The 19516-nt window shown below is 35.6% G+C and overlaps 1 protein-coding gene across 3 annotated transcripts in view; it reads right to left on the bottom strand.

Moving 5' to 3' along the window:
- The window catches only part of LOC142335273 (shaker-related potassium channel tsha2-like), a 50390-nt gene that overhangs the window by 13476 nt on the left and 17398 nt on the right, over positions 1 to 19516 (bottom strand). For all 3 annotated transcript variants that reach the window (XM_075383699.1, XM_075383700.1, XM_075383698.1), the window contains 2 exons: positions 12598 to 13007; positions 10965 to 11211 (listed from right to left, as the gene is read on the bottom strand). In XM_075383699.1, the coding sequence (XP_075239814.1) occupies positions 10965 to 11211; positions 12598 to 13007 (657 nt within the window). The remainder of the gene's footprint in view (positions 1 to 10964; positions 11212 to 12597; positions 13008 to 19516) is intronic.

The following is a 19516-nucleotide window of genomic DNA, read 5'->3' as shown; positions in this document are numbered from 1 at the left end:
GGACAATGTATAAGCTGATGATATTTGTACAATAATGTTTTTTTCAAGCCTGTTAATTGTATGATAAATATAATGCCTTGATTGAAATCATGTTCAAATAAGTAGTGCAATTTTTTCTCTGAGAAAAGACTTGTCAGTCTATATCTCAACAAAAACAGAATGTAGAGGTGCAAAAGTTACTATTTACAATTCTGCGTTACAATATCTTTATTATAACAAGATTTTTCCAATCAAAATAACAATTTTTCTACTGAACTGGATTTGTGTCAGATCAAAGCATCGAGAGAGAGGTATCAAATTTGGAAAAAATTTCTCTCTCAAAAATAAATGATTGAGCGTTTTTTTTGCTTTATTGAAATTTTTTGTCCTACTGTTTGCCAACTTTTCGGCAACTTAAGGGTACTGAACACTTGCAATTTCCAATTCAAATGAAGCTATTCTTTTTTACAAACCATAGTAAAAAGAATGAAAGACTCGATAACATATAAAAAAAAATGGCGAACACATTGACAATTTTGGTTGCAAATTAACGAAAAACGACTAATGTACTCCATTTAGTTGCTTTCGGCGAATCTTTTGCATTCCCTAAGGATTTCATCATGTACGCTATAATTTGTTCACTCTAAGGCATTTAATGTCGTCTAATTAGGAGATTTCACAAGTTTTTAATTTGCACTCATCCTGAAAGTCGATTTGTTCTCATTAACATTATTACAGTTCAAACTGCAATCTTAGTGGCATCTGTGCTGACTTCAAGAGGTGTTATGAAAAATGATAGATCTCACATTATGAAATCGCAAAATCCAACATTTTGACAGAGAGCCATTTCTTCTTAATTGGATTTCAATTTAGATTTATTTAATTGGATTTCAGTTCTCAACCATCAACGGTGTGTTTCAAAATGGTGCGACACCAAACAAATTAGTTTTTGATTTTGATACATTAACAAAGCCGATAATTATAAGTGTAATATTTGTTCCGAACCCTCTTGAGGGGGAGGAACTATATACTCAAATGGGTTTTTTTTGTTCAGTCAATTTTGGCCGATCGATATATTCATCGTAGAGAGTTGAGACTGGTATCATTAGAAAGCTTGTCCAGCGTAGAATATGGATTTATAAAGATTTTTTTGATTTTCGTTTTTTACAGGGCGATATCGAGGTTTAAACTTTCGAGAAAATAGAGTGAATTCCGTTGATTTTATTCACCTTTTCTCGGAATTTTTGACTAAAATTTCGCCAATTTTGCTAAAATTTAATAAAATTTTTCAAGAAAATGCTAAAGATTTTGTTTTTAAAGACAAAATATAGTCGGCTATTTTTATTGAATTTTTTGTCACAAATTCCGGCTAAATATTTCGCAAAATTCAGACTTTTTCATCAAAAACAGCACGAAAAATTTTTCTTTAGTCCACTCTGATTAAATTTGCGGGAAGTGCACACCAAAAACACCACTAACACAATCTTTATAGACTGCAAAGGGGGGCTAATTCTGCTTCAACTTCCGTTGAGAGTGCTCTGTAATTGAAACCTTGCCGTTTTTTGCTAACCTTATCCTTTAATTATCAAAAACGCAGCATTTTTTTCGATTTTTTAACAAACAAAATATCTATATCTATGACATTGGAAAAATTAAATATTCTTAATGGACAATTAGCATTAGCAGGACTAGTTTTGTACCAATCTTGGACCGTTAGAATCCAAAAATAATTCGGATTGTCATCAGTCGGTTTTTTATATAAAAAATTCAATTTTTTTTATATTATTTAAATAACAGAGCATTTCAAATCAAAGCTCACTAGTGATAGGTCCTATTGTCTTACTAATAATCTCCAAATTAATTTATTTAGTTGATTGCTTGAAAGCTTATGGTCGTTTTGACATTTAAAATATTTGATTTTAAATAAAAAATGGCTTATTGAATTTGCCTCCATTTTTCTCTTAATTTAGTGAACTTGCAGCTTAGTGTCAGCAATCAAAGAATGCTCCTTGTTTCCACTGAATTCAAAATCAGTATTCATTGCGGTTTCATGTTTTAAGTTATGTTGTTCTGGCTTTGATACTACTAGATTTCACGATTTTTTTTTTAATTTATATGTATTTGCCCATTTTTCATGTTTTCTAGTTTTGTCAAATTACCACGTTTCTGGCAGTTCATATATCACATTATTCGCGATCAAATTAATGCGCAATTTATAATATTTAAATCCTGAAATATACACTGTGGTTCTTTACCGCTTCGACAATACCTTCTCCAAGAAATTAATTGAATTTTTAATTTCCTCTTAACTGTCATTTTTACTTTGTCTTTTTAGTCGTTTTTAATTTAATGTACAATGATCTGGTTTGATTGGCTTTTAATGGGAGATTACATGAGCCAATTTTCTGATAATACTAGATAGCTGATGGCTTTCATGACTTTGAAAACAATTGTTTTCCAAAATGAAAAAAAAAACAGTTTAACTTCGCACTTTTGTTCTTTTTTGTCCGTTTGTTAGCTGGTAATTAAAGGTTAAATATGACATTACTTTTGTCAAAAGAAGGTGTCAAAAGAGATTGATGTCACAAAATCTAATGTTTTTAAAGAAATCGTTACGACTTTACTGGCTTCGACACGGAATTGTTTTTTACAAAAAAAGTAAATTAATTTTTGAATTTTGTCATATTTGACGTGGTTTCTGTAGACGTAAAATGTGTTGTGGATAACTGCAGGTCTCAAGGGTTTCCTTAGGAAGAAAAACGAATCTATTCATTTTTTTCATTTTGTAATTAATGGCTTTCATGTCTTTGGAAATAAATTTTTTTCGAAAAAACAAGAAATACATAATCTCGCTTTCTTCTTTTTGGTCTAATTGTTTCCTAGTTTCATTAATGAGTGGCCACATGATACATTTCAAGGGAAGGTTTCAAAAGGGATTAGTGTCACAAAATCTAAAGGTTTAAAAGAATTCGTTATGACTTTACTGGCTTCCACGCAGGTTTTTACAAAAAAAGTAAAGGAATTTTTGATTTTTTGTCATATTTGACGATCTTTTTTTGGACGTAAGATATATTCTGGATAATTGCAGGTCTCAAGAGCTTCTTTTGGAAGAGTGGACGAACCTATTCAAAATTTTCATTTTGCAATTATTGGCTTTCATGCCTTTGGAAATAAACTTTTTTCGAAAAGAACAAGTATTACATAATTTTGCATTTTTTCTTTTTGTGTAATAGTTACCTAGTTTCATTAATGAGCGGTCACATAATACATTAAAGTTGTTCCACGAAGGTGCAATCAAACACATTTTGAGGGCCAAAGTATGTCTTTACGGCTTCGAAAGCATTTTCTGGCAAGTTTTTATTTGATTTTTTGTTTGTTGTCTATTTGTTGTCCTTTTTGTAACTGAATAAAAAATTGAATACCGACAGTTCTTAATTCCCTTTTATAGAAACATTGGCAAATTTTAAACCTATGGGATGTTTCAACTGATTCTTAATGGTTTTCATTACTTTGAAAATAAAGGTTTTTTTTTAAAAAAAATTCATCGAATTTTTTAACTTTAAAATTTCTGTGATTTTTTGTCTAATTGTCACCAAGCCTTATTATGAACTGGTGAATAATCACTTTTTCTGGTGAATTAAAATTTATTTTGTTTAGTTTCAGTTTTGTCTAACGCTATTTTGACTTTGTTATTAAGTTTTGTTTTTTAGAACGGACATAAATTTTTTGATATAATTAATGTTTGTTGTTGTTGTTTGACATTACCGTTCGTCTTCGTTCGCTTTCTTAATATCGCATATCTCATCAATCTAAAGCATCATTTTTTGCTCCACTGAGTTATTTGCTTTGAAGGCTATCTCTTCGTTCATATACCAATTTTTTTGAAAAATACTTGAATTTTTGGGTTTTCCTATCTGTTCCTCATTTGATAGACAATTATGTCAAAATTGTGGATGAGCAGGGTCGGAAACTTATGTGCGATCGCACATTACCGAGCCTCCTTGTTGTTTCAAAGCTGAAAACTGACTTTATTTTTTATTGTTGAATCTTTTATAGGAAAATAGATTTCCTCAAACAATTTGTTGAGCTGCGTAAGCTTTATTTTCGCAATTTCGAAAAAAATCATAGCTCAGAAATACAGTACCCAGGATACTGTGAAGTAGTGCAAGCATCATAACAGATCTCGACGCTTATTTTGTTTAACTTACGCAACCACTTCTTATAATTGAAAAATATGGCTGCATTTTTACCTCTGTATGCCAAAATTGTCAACATACGGGGAAATTTTGGAGATAGCTTTATACACTAATCTGAAAAATTGAGATAATGTAATAATGTTTTAATTCAAGTGAAGCCAAAAAGTAAGACTACATAATGATTAATATAGCAGTGAATTTACTTGACATCAGTTAGGTTTTTCCACGAGCAAGAGTTGCTCTTCAAGGGGAAGCCTTGACATAACAATTTAATAATTGCTGCACACTGTACGACTTACCTAAATCTATGGACTCATGCTCTTTAAGGGATAATGTATGCAGTTAAAACTGAAATTTCATGTGTTAGGCTTCCTGGAGATATACTGGACACCCAATTACCTCATATCTATTCTTTATATTCTAAAATACAGTTTTTTAAAGAAGATAATTTTTTCACGCAGTTCCTTGTTTCCACAAATAAAATTAGAGACATAACTGTGAAGGAAATTTTTAAAAATGTTTTCGCTTTGATTCGGTGCAGTAAAGTTTTCCATATCACTACCCCGTCAGATGAAAGTGCTGTAAAAGTTGAAACGTCTGCGTTGAATAGGAAAACGGTTTTTATATCCCTGGCGTTAACCCGAAGCGCTCTTTAGCTCGTTTCCATTGAATACAAAGTACATAAATTATGTTCTCCTCTATTTAAAAAAAAGAAGTTTTCCTTACTATTCCGCGAAAAAATTAATATAGCTAGTTCACAAAGATCGAGTTCAAAAACAGTAATATTTTTGCTATTGAGGAGGTCACTGACTGCATCGTATTTCCCTTGAAATCGACAAATAGATTAAAATAGATTGAACTGATATGTTAACTCTGAAAACTGATTAAAGATTCCTTGGAAATAATTATTCTGACATTTTTATTCTTAATAAATTGTTTTTATGTTCATTATAGTCGATTTCAATAGTTTTCGGTAATATTGCTTTGTTTCAGTGCACGAAACCAATTGTCAGGGCTAACAATTTGCTTATTTTCCGGGTTGATTGAACTCATCATAAAAAGGACCCTATATGGTACCTCATTTATACTAATAGGGGTCATCAAAGCCTTAAAAAGCCGTTAAAGCCTTAAAAACTTTTTTGTTTTGCCACGTTTCGCATGGATTCATAAATAGTCCTTTTCTGAAAGAGACTATTATTTTTTCAGCTATGCCACATTACGGACGTAAAAGATTTTTTTTGAGCTAAGAAGCCGAGTAACTTTTTTTCTATGGCAAAAAGAATCAAATACGGTTCATTTTATATTAAGTAGGGAATGCTAAACTTGTTAGAAAGCAATTTTTTCAACACAAAACGGAGAAAAATGCTACTTCTTTAATTTTTTGTAATTCACGCTTTTCTTTTAGCAAATATTTCTTCACTGATCTTTATCAAAACTAATCTAACAATGAGAGCAGTGTTTCAACCGATCAAGTCGACATCAGGATACACTGCATGATCGAATATTCAGGAACGATTCTAAGAAAACGTGTTTGAAAACGAAAAAAATTTAAGTTTAAAAATTTCAAGACAATTTAATGGAGCAAATTGGCACACAATAAAATTAGCAAAATGCTTCTTCAACTTTTCTGTGTTGATGTCTCTCGAGTTGATGTTTTTTCAGAAAAAATTGGGTTCCCAAACCATCTAATTGGTGCATTATAGCTGAATTTTTCAATGAGAGAATTCAGAGCGTGGTGTTGGACAAAAAAAAAATTGTGCAACGGCTGCTTTCTCAATTATGAGAGGGGAAACTTTACACTTTTTCGTGAAGAAATCGTAAAAAATTTTAAATAATGTTTAGTTTTTTGCTGTTCACGATCATTTGGTTCAAGTATTTTTCTAGAGTAATTTCAAAAGAAATTGTTTTGCAGTTTGATTCTCACTTTCTTTCCTTTTGTTATGTGATTTATCTGTAGCTAAAATACTTGCTATGACAGCATAAAGTGGAGAAATAAAACGTAGTTCATTGTCGTTTTTCTTTACTACAGCCAATCGAACAATATTATCTTTGTTCGGGTTTCTGTTCAAAATAAATTTTAATTTTTTACCTATTTTTTTTTAAAAAACATACTCTTTTTGGAATCTGTCCCAGAGGAGATTGGAGTGTAGCCTCACTTTTTTCAGAAGGGATCTCTATGGTCTGCAAAAATTTTGTGTAGAATTGACCTAATTTGCACCGATTTCAATAAATGAGTGTTTTGTTAGACGCTCAGCAATATCTGGGCTGATCTTGATCTCACCATGAATCCTTTTGATGAATTTTTTTTAGATTTTATTGGGGCGCGAATTTTTTTTCAAAAATTTTCCGCTACGTAAACGTTTATTGTGTAAATTACGGACAAAAATTTCAAATCAGGGCTCAATTATTGACAGATATTGTTTACAATAAACGAGACCGAGCTACATTATATTATGTTTTCAGAATTAAGCTCACGGTGTTTATGTCTCTGACCAATTGTTTTCGTAAATATTTTAAAGACATCTTGTGTTTTGTTTTCATTTCTTATGATTTTTTGTAGTTCAATGACTTAAAGTCCCTAATCAAAGATCCATTTATTTTTGAAAAGACACCAGACATTTTTTTCAGTTGTTATCTAATGTCTGAGAAGACTTTGAATATATATTTTTTGAAAAAATATCGGTGAATTTTTGAACTTTGCCGTTATTTTTCTTATTTTTCTCAATTTCGGGCGCAGTCTCAGTAAAAATAAAAAGAGATTCCATTGATGAAGAAAAAATGTCGGCAAGGGTTTTATATTCAACTAAATGTTTCATTATTTTGGTACTACGCGTTTTCAATTTTTCTTTTTTTAGCGAAGTTGCATTTTTTATGTTCATTTTGTTTCCTTGTCGAACTATCACATTAATGACAAGTCCAATTAAAAAAATGCATTAGAAAAAATGCACAACGTTGGAAAGAGGCGTATGTAGTATGTCAATTGTTTTTGTTGAATAGTTTATTTTTTTTTGGGCTGAGAAACAGTTTTCTCGCAAAACTTTGTGGGTTTTTGATTTTGCCCGAGTTTGTCTTTCTTTTCGTTGTTGTGGGCCATTTACCCAATACCGATAGACCTAAATTGCTTCTCAAAGACGTATATTGCAACCGAGTTGAAGATTTCAACTTAAAGCCGTTTGTTCTAAGGACTTTCAAATTAAAATAAAAAAAAACATTTTTTTTCGTTTGACTCCTTTTTGCTTTTATTTTTGTCGCCATGTTACTCGATCTCACTCATTAGAGGTTTTAGATACTTTTGTTGGTTTGCAACTAATTTTGGTGCTCGGTTATGCTTTTTAACTGATTGCTTCGACCTTGTAGTTTAATTAAAAGTATCGAGATTATGTACAATTACAGTTCCTGCAGGTAACATCTTATAATAGTGCCTTGAGCAGTGTCGTGTTGTAAATTTGTTTGAAGTTTTTGCTTCTTTATGAATTCGTTTGTTTGTGGGCTCGTTACTTAGTCTCATTATTAACAGGTCCAATTGGCTTCCTGAGTTGTGGAAACTTAATCCATCGCTTTTTGTTGTAATCTTAAATCTTTTCTGAACTTTGATTTTATCTGTTTTCAAAAATAGGTTTGGGTTTTTGAGCTTCGTCTTTTTTATAGAGTTTTTCGGTTGATTTGTAGCTCAGTCTCTGTATAAACAGTTAACAAAGCGTCTCCCGTGAGCTACATTTTAATCCTTATAACGGCATTAGTTACAATTGTTCGTTTCTTGGCTAGTTAGTTTTGCTACCACGAGATTTGGTAAAATGTTGCATTTTTATATATTTGTATATTTCATATAATTTTTGGTTTCTTTTTAGATTATAACAATAATCGTTGGTCCATTGGCTTTTAAAATTTTCGCCATCGCAAATTGGATAGTGACTTGTCTCAATTGCTTCCTTTGTAGATATAAATGAACATTTTAGTGTTTTCAGTTGATATTTAATGACATTAATAATTGTGCAATTAATTGTTTTCAAAAAGGGAAAAGTATTTTTGAACTTCGCAGCTATTTCCTCCTTTTTTTGTCTACCTGTTAACCAGTCGCACTGGGGACACGTCCCATGTCTCTTCTAATGAAATGTAGGTTGAATTGTTTTGGTTTTTATCTGATGCGAGTTTGATTTTATTAATGATTTTTTATTATAGATTTGATTAATATATTTTATTATAGACTTTATTATAGTTTTGGTCGTAAATAATCTTTGTTGCTTGATTATGATTTTTATCCTTTCTAGTAGTCCTATTATCAACAATTTTTGTTGGCCCTCTAGCGTGGCGCTATCGTATTTCATTGGTTGTTCATTGAACGATGTGTATGTTTTTGAAAATTTTATACAGCTACATTATTAGGTAGCCAATTACGTCAAGAATGTGGATGAGCGGGGTCGGAACATTATGTGCGTACGCACATTACCGAGTCGCCTTGTTGGAATGTAGCACCCAATCACTCGAGGCAACGTTTGTGATCTGCCGTTTTTGCTCGTAAAACATTTGATCTTCATAAGACGTCAATTTTCCTTACACCTTTCGAGAAGAATCACATTAGATCTGTCTTGTTGACTGTCACCTACATAAGACCACCTTTTTTTGATATTCGGAGGCCAGCGAGGAGAAAACTTGAGCTCGATTGCAAATTAGCATCTACTTTGCACGGCTTAAATACGTTAACGAATCTGCCTATCGTTATTGAGTAACTGAAAAAAAACCAGAATCGTCAGCCTTTTCAGACAAGATTTAAGCAGCGCCTCAAATTGGACTTCAAGAACCATGTTTGAGCGGCCGAACTTCAGTCCTTTTGGTGGCCAACCTTTTTGCGTGTAAAAGTATCCTAATTACCCTATATGCTCGGCATAGCCCACTTTTCCTTACCACTTAACAGCGTATTCAAATGGCCCTTTTTCTCTCAGTTAGATGGCATTGATGAAGGGTAGGTGACCATTCTGGCCGTTAGAGTGGTTAGCAATCAAAAGGATTCCAATTAAGCTGGGGTATTTGACCGCTGAACTGAGTTGACGATGAATAAAATTTTTGACTTAGGTTCAACTGTAGTTCTTCATACCCGATGATTGTGGCCTCTGTTGCCATATGCAATCAAATGTTACCATAGGGCTTGCGTTGTCTGGTTCTCATCCAGAAGGGTTGCAATTATTGTCGTATTTTGTTTTGGGTTTTTCTGACAAGCGAATAATTTCCCTCTAAACACTGCAGCTCTAACTCAGATCCCATTTTTTTTCGTTTCCCTGATTTTCAAGCTACTCTCAAACAAAAAACGTTCTTCCAACACAACTAATTTCTTGTTTTTCTTTCAATTATTGTTTAAGGAGATGTTTTGTGTCTTATTATTCATTACGATTTCCGAGGGAAAAAGGGATTCTTTGTAAACTAGAGAGACGGCGTCTAAATTGTTCAAGACTTGCTGTTGCTCTGTTTTATGATGGCGAAAAGATTTCAAATTAATTCATTTATCACTGAACAGTTCAATGTTGTGGAAAATATCTTGTGTCTCTTTTTAGATTGTTTTGAGTTGGCTGGGCAGATCTGGGGTTTTAATTGAATCATACATTTCTGGCGTTTTTATTCAAAGCTGTTATGCAAAAGTCCTAATCTGCTCTTCCACATTGCTGTTACTTCGTACTCGAGTCTGTATCCCTTGTATTAGAAACAGCTATTCAAGTCATTGATCGTAACCTTGTGTACAGAACATATTCCCTTTGGAAAATCCTTGCTCCAGTTTTGATGTCTGCTACGTTTTTTGTTTTTATTTGCTTTTTTTCTGAAAAAAAAAATGAAAGCATTTTGTATTTTAGGTGGTCCAATCTGATGTAGCAAATGTAGGGGTTGCTGGCCCACATATGACAAAGAAAACTGTACACCGGCCTGTTTGTTTCAATGGTTCCAATTCTGTCCATATTCGGTATTTTAGTTCCATTTCTAACTCTATTTTTCTCAATTTTCATCCGTTTTATTACAATTTCAGTCTAAAAAAATTTTTAATAAACCTTTCCAAAAACAACCTGATACCTAGAGCAGTATGTCAGACGTACAAGTCGGCAAACGATAAACCGAAAGACTGAATTTTCAAAGTTGTAGAAAAATTCCATAACAAACAAAAAGAAAACGGAATCTAAAATTAAACAAATTTTTTAAGTTTTACTCGTTTTAAAAGTGGTTTTACTGGTTAGAAAAGTACGGAGCAAATGGGTGCTTGCTAAATGTAGAAGATTTTTTATTTTTACGCTATTTTAAAATTTTCTCACATCGAAGTTTTTGACTACAAAGATTGTTCTCAAAATTTTATATGTGGTCATTTAGCCAATGTTGTCGATGAGAGATATCAGAGCATTGAGTTGAGCCACAAATTACAAGGGAAAAAATTACACCTCCCTGTTCGCCCCAGCGGTTCCAATCTGTCCGAATACTTCGTTTTTGCGGTTCGCTTTTGTAACTGTATCCACTATATTTCTACCGTTGTACTGCAAAATTCAGTCTGTAACTCTTACTGGGGTTTAGTTTTTTCATTACCAAATTGGACTAGATTTGATAGAGAAACAAATCGAGGGCAAAGATATTTGATCAATACTTGCATGTATATGCAAAAATGTTTTAAATTAGGTTTGGCTCTATGTGCTGACTGAATCTTAAATTACGATTTGACGTTGATTTTCGTTTTCCTTTCCCACGAAAGCTCTGCGACAACATACCGAGCTGTCCTGATTGTCTCTTTATACACACTTTATAGTATTTACTAATGCATACCTGATGAGGAATTCAACGGAGAACCAAGTCATGGCCAGACTCTCTACAATGAACAAGCTGTAGAGATTCTCATCTGTCCTGCGTCGTTTGCCAGGAATGATCTCCTTCTGTCTGACAAGTGTAAGATTCGTGTGGGTGGGAGTGACTGAGTCAGCTGTGGAGGCATTCACTGGCACAGTCTGGAAGTAGTGCTCACTCTCCACACACAACACTATCACTGATAGCACTATCATAGACACCGAGATACCTTAACAGGCACACAAACAAATATGGGATCTTTTCCGTTTGTCCCCCCCCCCAGCTCAGTGGGTGCATGTTATTTGCATCCACCAGACGCACGTGCTATATTTTTACATAATGATTTACAATGTAATGTCACGTGCTCCGTAACTGGGGGGTGTATATCGTACTAAGGGGAGGGGGGCACAAACGGAAAAGATCCCAAATATTCTCACCACCCTCCCTGGGCATCAACGATAGGGGATTGATTTCTAACGTTGACTAAACAAGAGGGGTATCTATTCTGCATCGGAGCCCCAGTGCCGTTTGTGACACAGCGCAGCAAAATTGTGTTCTTAAAAAGCACACCATGTAAAAAATAGTACGTAGGCCTTTTTCATGCCCCTTAAGCTGCGGGAGATTGGGGGATAGGGAGGGGTGTCTGAAAGAAAATACACAGAATAGATCACAAAAAGGGTTGGGTGGAAGTCAGAATTCGATTAATTTTCTCCTTGGACGTTTGAAGCTATTCTTTGGAAAACTTTGGAGGAAATAATCGCAGGATAGAAATTGTGCTGAATGAGTAAGTTCGACTGTAGGCTGCAATGAGAGAATGAATTATCGTGAAATCGCTACAGTTCGAACATTGTGAAAAGCGGGTTCAAATCCAGGTTGACCATAGCCTGACCAATGTTGGCTGCAATGATGGTACCACGTGAAAGTCTCAGACGCAAAAAAAGTGGCCATAGTCACCAAAAAAAGAGCATTCATGCTCACTAAATGAACAGAAGCCAAAAAGGAACAGAAGCCAGGAAGGTGGGTAGCCAAAAAGAAAATATTTCTCAAATTCCTCTCACTGCTTATTGCACTCCCACCCATCAGCCTTTTTTGGGAGTTAAATTTTGACCTGGATATCGACCTATTACTCACATGTAAAATCCCAGGAACAATCTGTTGCTCCATAAAAAAAACAATATATTCACGAGCCTCAGGAAACAAATTGATGTCATGGTTTGCAGTTTGCGCGCTGACTATGGTTTCTATCCTATTCAGATCCGGGACTGGCCATACCATTAAAAATATATGCCATTAAAAATAGGAAAAGTATCAATGGAAAAAGAGCAAGACATTTTGCAGTACACGGGATGTATAGAAAAAGGTAGTGCAATCAAATAAGATCATCACGCCATTCAAAAACAGGTAATTGCGTAATCAGTATGGAATCACTACGCAATTGAAAACTAAACGAAGCAATTTTTGATGATATTTAAGAGACCGTTTTGCTGGCAGGGTGTCCCTCAAATGAATCACTTTTTTGCAAAACCATTTGTATAAAATCTAAAACTTTGAACAAAAAATGCCAGTTCTTTTTATGATCTGAGATCATCATTTAGAATAGTCAAAAGTTGAATACCTGCAACTGTCCTAGAAGCTGCAGAGGTCTCTGGCTTATCAAAAACCTCCCACAGTCGATGCTTCACACCCTCCCTTTCCCCCTTCATGCCGTGAATTCCCACAAATGATCGCGTGCTCGAACTTGTCCGAACAGACACAGTTTCTGAACAGTTTGGTCTTTTCAGATTGGGACAGTACGTATCAATGTACTTGTTAATGACATCAGTGCCCATTTCGTAGAACGTCAGTTCGTCTAAGAACTCCTCAGCAGACATGTTTTGTGGCTTGAGGAGCTTTCCGCCACTTTGGTAGAAGAAGAAGATGCAATCGAAAGCCTCCCGGTGTCGATCGAAGAAGAACTCATTCCTATTTGCATCAAAGTAGGCTCCATTTTTCTCACTATTACCCAGTAAAGTTTGTGGGTACCTCCTGAAATTTCCAAAATTGTGCGACCGAAAACTTATTTCACAGACAAGTTTTTCTCAATTGCAACTTGACTAATAACAACTGTTCACCATCTTATTAACGGTTATGTAAAGTGGGTCCATCAGCTTTAAAGCAAGGCAATAATAACAATAAAACGATGGAATGGTAATGTGCGTTTGCATATAATGTTACTATGGGTAAAATGCCTAGAGCTTTAAATCAAACTTTTAAAGAAGTAAAAAGCATAAAATTATCCACTTCTTCCTAGATGCACATTGGCAAACCCGTATTCATCAAGTTATAGCTTATAGCGACTCACATGCCTGTCGTACAGATTTGCAATCTGTAGATTTGAATTGTTTCGTAGCGCCAATTAGCGTTCTTTACTTCGACCAATTTAAGAGTGAATTGGCGGAGCGAATTCAGGCTTTATTTTGGTATTCAAATATTGACTATTTGAGTTACAAAGTTTAGGTTGATTTGGCGGAGCGAAATCACGTTCGACTAGTTATCGGGTATTTCGCATAGCGAAAGATACCAAATTTTAGATGCGTCTGAATTTAGACTTTGGCGAATTGAAATCTAGTTAAGAGAAAGAGTCAACTATTTTGAATTACGAAATTGAGAATCACAATTTCACAATGCTTCACAATTTGTTCACAAGATAACATTACTAAATTGCGGCAACTTACAATCACGAGACAAGGTGAACAGACAAAAGATCATGCATAGGATATAAACAAATTAACAAGTATGAAATCATAGGATTTGATCTTCAAAATTAAACTGAATAAATGAACAAGTTAAAATAGGGAAATTGAACTAAATTAAGTAAAACAGAAATTGAACTAAATTGGTTACACCAAATTAATGAACTCAAACTAACAATGTACTATTGTACCACATTTCCCCCTTGGCGGAATAAATAACATGTTATTTATCAGAAAATTAGTAATCAATATGTACTTGTTAAATAATTAATACTGTAATGTTTTAATCAGAGTTTTAAATGGCCAGTTTTACTCATTAATCGCTTTCGCTTTCATAATATCTCTCCGCTTCGCCAACTGTCATAGACAACTCTGGTTCCTCGTAATTTGGAGAGACGTAGAATTGAGTGGGATAGGAAGTTGTTGGGGAGCATGGGCCGACTGTGAAGTTTGACTCCTCTTGATTGGATTGTGCTGCAGCAGTTTGTATTGCAGAGATTATGGACTTTTTTTCGATTTGTTGTTTTTTAATGTTTTGCCGTCTCTTCTGTTTTCCAATTGCTGCATTACTTGGTGTTGAGGGAGGGCATGATTGAATTGGAATCACAGATTCATCCGATTCTGTAGTCGATATGGCAGAGCGTTTTCTCTTTGAAGGAATTAGCGCTGCGGATGCTTTCGTGGCTGCTTTCCTTTTCGGTCTGCTTGGTGGCTCCGCGATAATGATGCTTGAAGTCGGTAATTCCATTGGCACTGCGAGATCTTTATTTGACTCTGTTGTTTGATTTCGCGGCACCGTTGTCTGTTGTTTCTTTGGCTTGGTCGGCATTCTTACTCGGAGGGCGCGTGTGACATTAGAGTGAATGGACGACACTGTGCTGACGTCATCTGCTACTTTTCTGTGTTTCATTTTCTTTCCACCTTCTAACTTTTTTCTTAGTTCCTTTGCATGGTGGTGAATGATTTCCTCCGTTGTTTTTCCCGTGGGGAGTTTTGGGCGTCTATTTGCATATATTTGTAAATCTGTGTTTCGTTCCGCCTTTGTGCCGAACTTTGCGAGGTCAGAAATCCTTATTGTAACCTCTCTCTTGTCCGGTTCTTTGATTACTGAGGTGTTTTCGGTTGTTTTAATAACTGACGATCCTGGTGCAAGTACGTCATATAGACCGTCGAGACTTTTCTTTGATCGTTTTATATGTGGTCTCTTTTTTGCCAATTTGAGCTCCAGTGACGATTCTGTTCTTGGTATCGGTTGGCCAACATCTGGGTGAGAGATTAACCTCGATTCTTTGTTTGGCTCGTCCCTCTGTCTTTTCATTGCCTCTTTGCCCAGTTTGTCCTTGTTTATTTCCATTTCAATGTCGCTTCGCTCATCATTGTTCCAATTTTCGTCTGTGATGAGCTGGTCCCATTTGACAGTCTCCAAATCTAAATATTTGTTAAGAATATTTTTGTAAGTTAAACTTTTTGAATCGGGATTAGTCGTTATATTGCTTAATGGTGTATTCGCTTTTCTGCGAAAATGTGCCTCAAAAGGTGATATTCCAATAGTCTTTTGACGACATATTCGTAACTGATAAATTATTGAATTTATTGATGCTTTCATATTAAATTGATTTTGCGCCGCCGTTTTAATACAGGCTAAGCGATTCTTGATTGTTTGAATGAGTCTTTCAACCAAACCAATAGCTCTGTGGTCGTGTATTGGCGCCTCGATTAGCTGCATGTTATTTTGATTACAAAATGTTTTAATTCGATGCCCCTTTTGACATCTAGCTTGATCCAATCTAATCGCGCGAGGTATACCGTGTAGCAAAACATATTCTTGAAGAAACTTTAAAATATTATCTGCATTGGCTCTATCAAATACTTTTGCTGTTGGGAATTTCGAAAATCGATCAATACATGCAAGAAAATAAATCTCTTGATTTTTCTCATTATAAATGGGTCTTCCAAAATCAATTTGAATCTCTACATTAGGAACTTTACATAGCTTTAATGGTGCCCATTTATTTGCTGGTAAATAGGTTTTAAATTTTTACCAATTTTGACACATGGGTTGCACTTTGCTGTTTTGGTGGCAATATCCCTGTGCACGTATGGCCACCACGCGTGTGTTGCCATATCCGTCATTCCCCATGTGCCAGGGTGAGTTGCGTGGATTGCGTCTACATACGCATCCTTGATAGCATGTGGGAGTGCAATTCTGTCGTCTATGCAGACACACCCATTCTTCACGTGTAAGTCCTTCCAGAAGGAATGAATGTAGGGTGAAATTTGCCTACATCTATCTTCATTGTCCGTCAAAATGCAGTCGCGAATCTCTTTCAAGATCGCGTCCTTGGTTGTCAGGCTGGCCATGAGAGAACTTGAGAAGATCTTTGAGAGCGCGAAGTTGAAGGAATCCATGTACAAATCGTCTACTGAAGGCGAAGTGGCTGTTGTATCTGTAGTAGGTGTAATGGGGGTCACAGGTGCCGCTTGAACAGTAGAAGGCCCCGCCTCTGCAAATCTGACTCTCGAAGGGGTCGATTGTTTAACAGTCATCAGCGTGTCGTCGTCAGAAGGTGATTGAGACATCACGTAGACGTTCTTGAATTTTGTTGCGATTCGTTGAAAGTGATTTAAATTAGAGTATGACTGTTCAGTGGGTCGGTTTAAGGCAAAAAGCGAGTGAGGAAAGTTAGTTGTCTCGATTTTGGGGATGGAATTTAAATTATTTATCGTTAATTCGCTAATTGAGTTGTCAATTTGCGTGCTTGTAGAATGTTCTGGATTTTGCGGTGCGAAATCACTATATAAGTTATTAGTGGAATTTGGATTATTTACGACGCAAATTGTAGATTGATTTCGCGCTGCGAAATCGACGTAATTTTCAGCATTTAATAAGAAGCGTTTCGCGCTACGTTTAATTACATTCAATTTAGCTACAATAAATTGCTCGTCGTATGTGGATATATTAGCAGCTTGTTGATGCGGGTCGCGAGATATATAATCCACTAATCCCATTTTTGTGCCCGGAAGGTGATCAATCGAGAATTCAAATGGTAGTAAGCGATCTACCCATCGTGTCAGTCTACTATTATATGATTTATTGGATCTGTTTTCTCTCATAATAGAGAGGAGGGCTCTATGATCAGTTATCACAGTAAAGGGTTTGCCGTATAAATAATACTTAAAGTGTTCCACTGACCAAACAACACCCAGAAGTTCTAGTTCGTTTATGCTATATCTGTCTTCAACAGAGTTCAAAAATCGCGACGCGAATGCTACAGTATGCCATCCATTAGGTGTTCGTTGTTCCAATGCACATCCCAATCCTTTACGCGAGGCGTCACATTTAATTCGCGTTTCTAAATCCGGGTTGAAATTTTTAGTTTCAGTGGTTTCCGTAATTTGTTCTTTTATTAAAGAAAACTGTTTATCGTGCTCTTCCGTCCAGAGAAATTTCGAATTTTTCTTAAGCAGTGGTCGGAGGGGGTAACATAATTGTGACAAATTCGGAATAAATTTTCCGAGATGGTGTACAGATCCCATAAAAGAGCGAAGTTTTTTAAGATTAGTAGGTGCCGATAATTTGCCAATTGCATCTGTTTTACTTGAAAGTGGGGTTACACCAGAATGTGTAATATTATGACCGAGCCATTCAACCGTCTCTTTTGCGAAATGACATTTTGCCAGATTTATGCGTAAGTTTTCCTGATCCAGTTTTATTAAACATTTTCGTACTAATTGGAGATGTTTTTCGATTCCACCTCTACTAACGATCAAAATGTCATTTAGGAAACAGAAAGTATTTTCTAAACCGGCAAGAGTACAATCAATAGCTTTTTGGAACTCCGCCGGCATGTCCGTCAGCCCGTAAAATCCAGTTTTAAATCGATATGTGCCAGTCATATCACCACTGACTATGTTGAAGTTACAATGGCGGGCCGTATCACTGTGTAGCTTTAATTGACTATAAGCATAATGCAAGTCAAGAGTTGTAAAATAAGCGGTCTCCTGCGGCGCCGTTGACAATGTTTGAGAAATCGTTTGAATTAGCGAATCTATATTAGGCATTTGATACTTGTTGTTATGAATAGCTTTGTTTAGGATTTTTGAATCAAGTGCTATTTTGATTGACTTGTCCTTTTTTACCGTAATGACAATTGGAGATATGAAAAATTGATCTGAACAGTTGTTTAACTTTTCGATATTTCCTTCGTTTAACAGTTTTTCTAATTCAATTTTCACTTTCGGTTGGAGGTGAATGGGTACTTTTCGTCCTTTTTGATGTATTACTCGATAATTTTTGTGAAATTTTGAATTGACCGTGTGGTTTTTTGATTTCCCAATTTGGGAGATCAAATCAGGAAATTCCTTTGCCATTGATTTCTTGATTGCGCAAGGTGGATCTATATTATTAACTTCAAATTGCGGGCAAGGCTTCTGAGAAATTGTAATACCTAACTGGTCAAAAAGGTCCCGTCCTAATATCGGTCTAAATCCACCGGATACAACTGTTATTTTTGCCTTCTGTATACTCCAATCATTGCATTTTACCTGCGTTTTCAAAGTGCCAAGGGGTTGGACGATATCATTCGAAAATGACTTCAATTCCAATGGTCTTTTCTCCGACCATTGTGATTGAGCACAATTGAACATTATTTCTCTTGCGAGTGACATATTAATAATGGTACAACCACTACCAGAGTCTAGAAGTAAATCACAGTTCGTGTTTCCAATTGTTAATGTTAAATTTTTCAGTGTCAAATTTGGGGAATTCGTATTTTCAACAGTGGCAACGTAATTATCATCCGAAGAATCGTAGTCTGAATTGATTTGCTCATTATAATTGATATAATTGACGTTTAGACTTTCCTGGCTAGAATTTTGATTAGATGTTTCTGCCGTATCTATATTGTTAATGCGATTAGTTTGTTGAGTGTTTCTTGTAGAATTAAGTCTTCGACGACAAACTTTAGCGAAATGGTTTTGCAAACCACAGTGATTACATTTCTTACCCATTGCGGGGCAAACCTGACGATGTGTAGGTGTCCAGACTTGACCACAACCACGGCATTGTCCAATGGATGCACGGTTTGTGACTGTTCTGCTTGATTGAGGTCTTCGTACTCCCGCGCCGCGAAATCGATTGAATTGGTGTACTGTGTTTACCGTACTGCCAGTTGCTCCGTTATTAGATGAAATTCTTTGCTGATTCTGATTACCCATTTCCATGTTTACTGCAATGCTGAGTGCCCTCTCTGGTTCAACGGTGTCCCTTAGAAGCTCCCGCTGAATGTCATCGTCTAGCATGTTAGTGATGAAAATGTCCCTGATGATGGCTTCTTCACGGTTTTCAAAGTCACAATTTTCAACCAGTTCTTTTAAGATGCTGTAGAATTGCTCTACGGTTTCGCCCTTCTTTTGCTTCCGAGAGAAGAACACAAATCGATCGAATGTGATGTTTCTTGGGCGGATAAAGGCAATCTCCATCATTTCCCAGAGTTTTAGGGTAGTCAAATCGTAAATGTTGTCGTGCGGGAATTTTTGTGTTAATAGTCGTCTTCCTTCAGTACCAATACTTAGGTACAACAGAGATACGCATTTCTGATCACACAAATTCCAAGGGCGCTCCCCACATAGTATTCCCGCTTCGGTTATTTTTTGACACTTTAGTTCCCATTGTAGCTTCAGCTGGTTGTTTCTTACTCTACGTTCTCTTTCTGCTTCCTCGGTTGTGTCGTCAATCGGCATTTCGTACTTCGGTTCCACTGGCAGGCGAACTGTCGATGGTTTGGGTTGAAGCAATGTGTC

The sequence above is a fragment of the Convolutriloba macropyga genome, chromosome 2, assembly GCF_964194025.1.
Source record: "Convolutriloba macropyga chromosome 2, txConMacr16.3, whole genome shotgun sequence".
NCBI lineage: Eukaryota > Metazoa > Xenacoelomorpha > Acoela > Convolutidae > Convolutriloba > Convolutriloba macropyga.
Note: the sequence above shows the minus strand (reverse complement) of the source record. Positions and strands in the feature narration are given on the sequence as shown.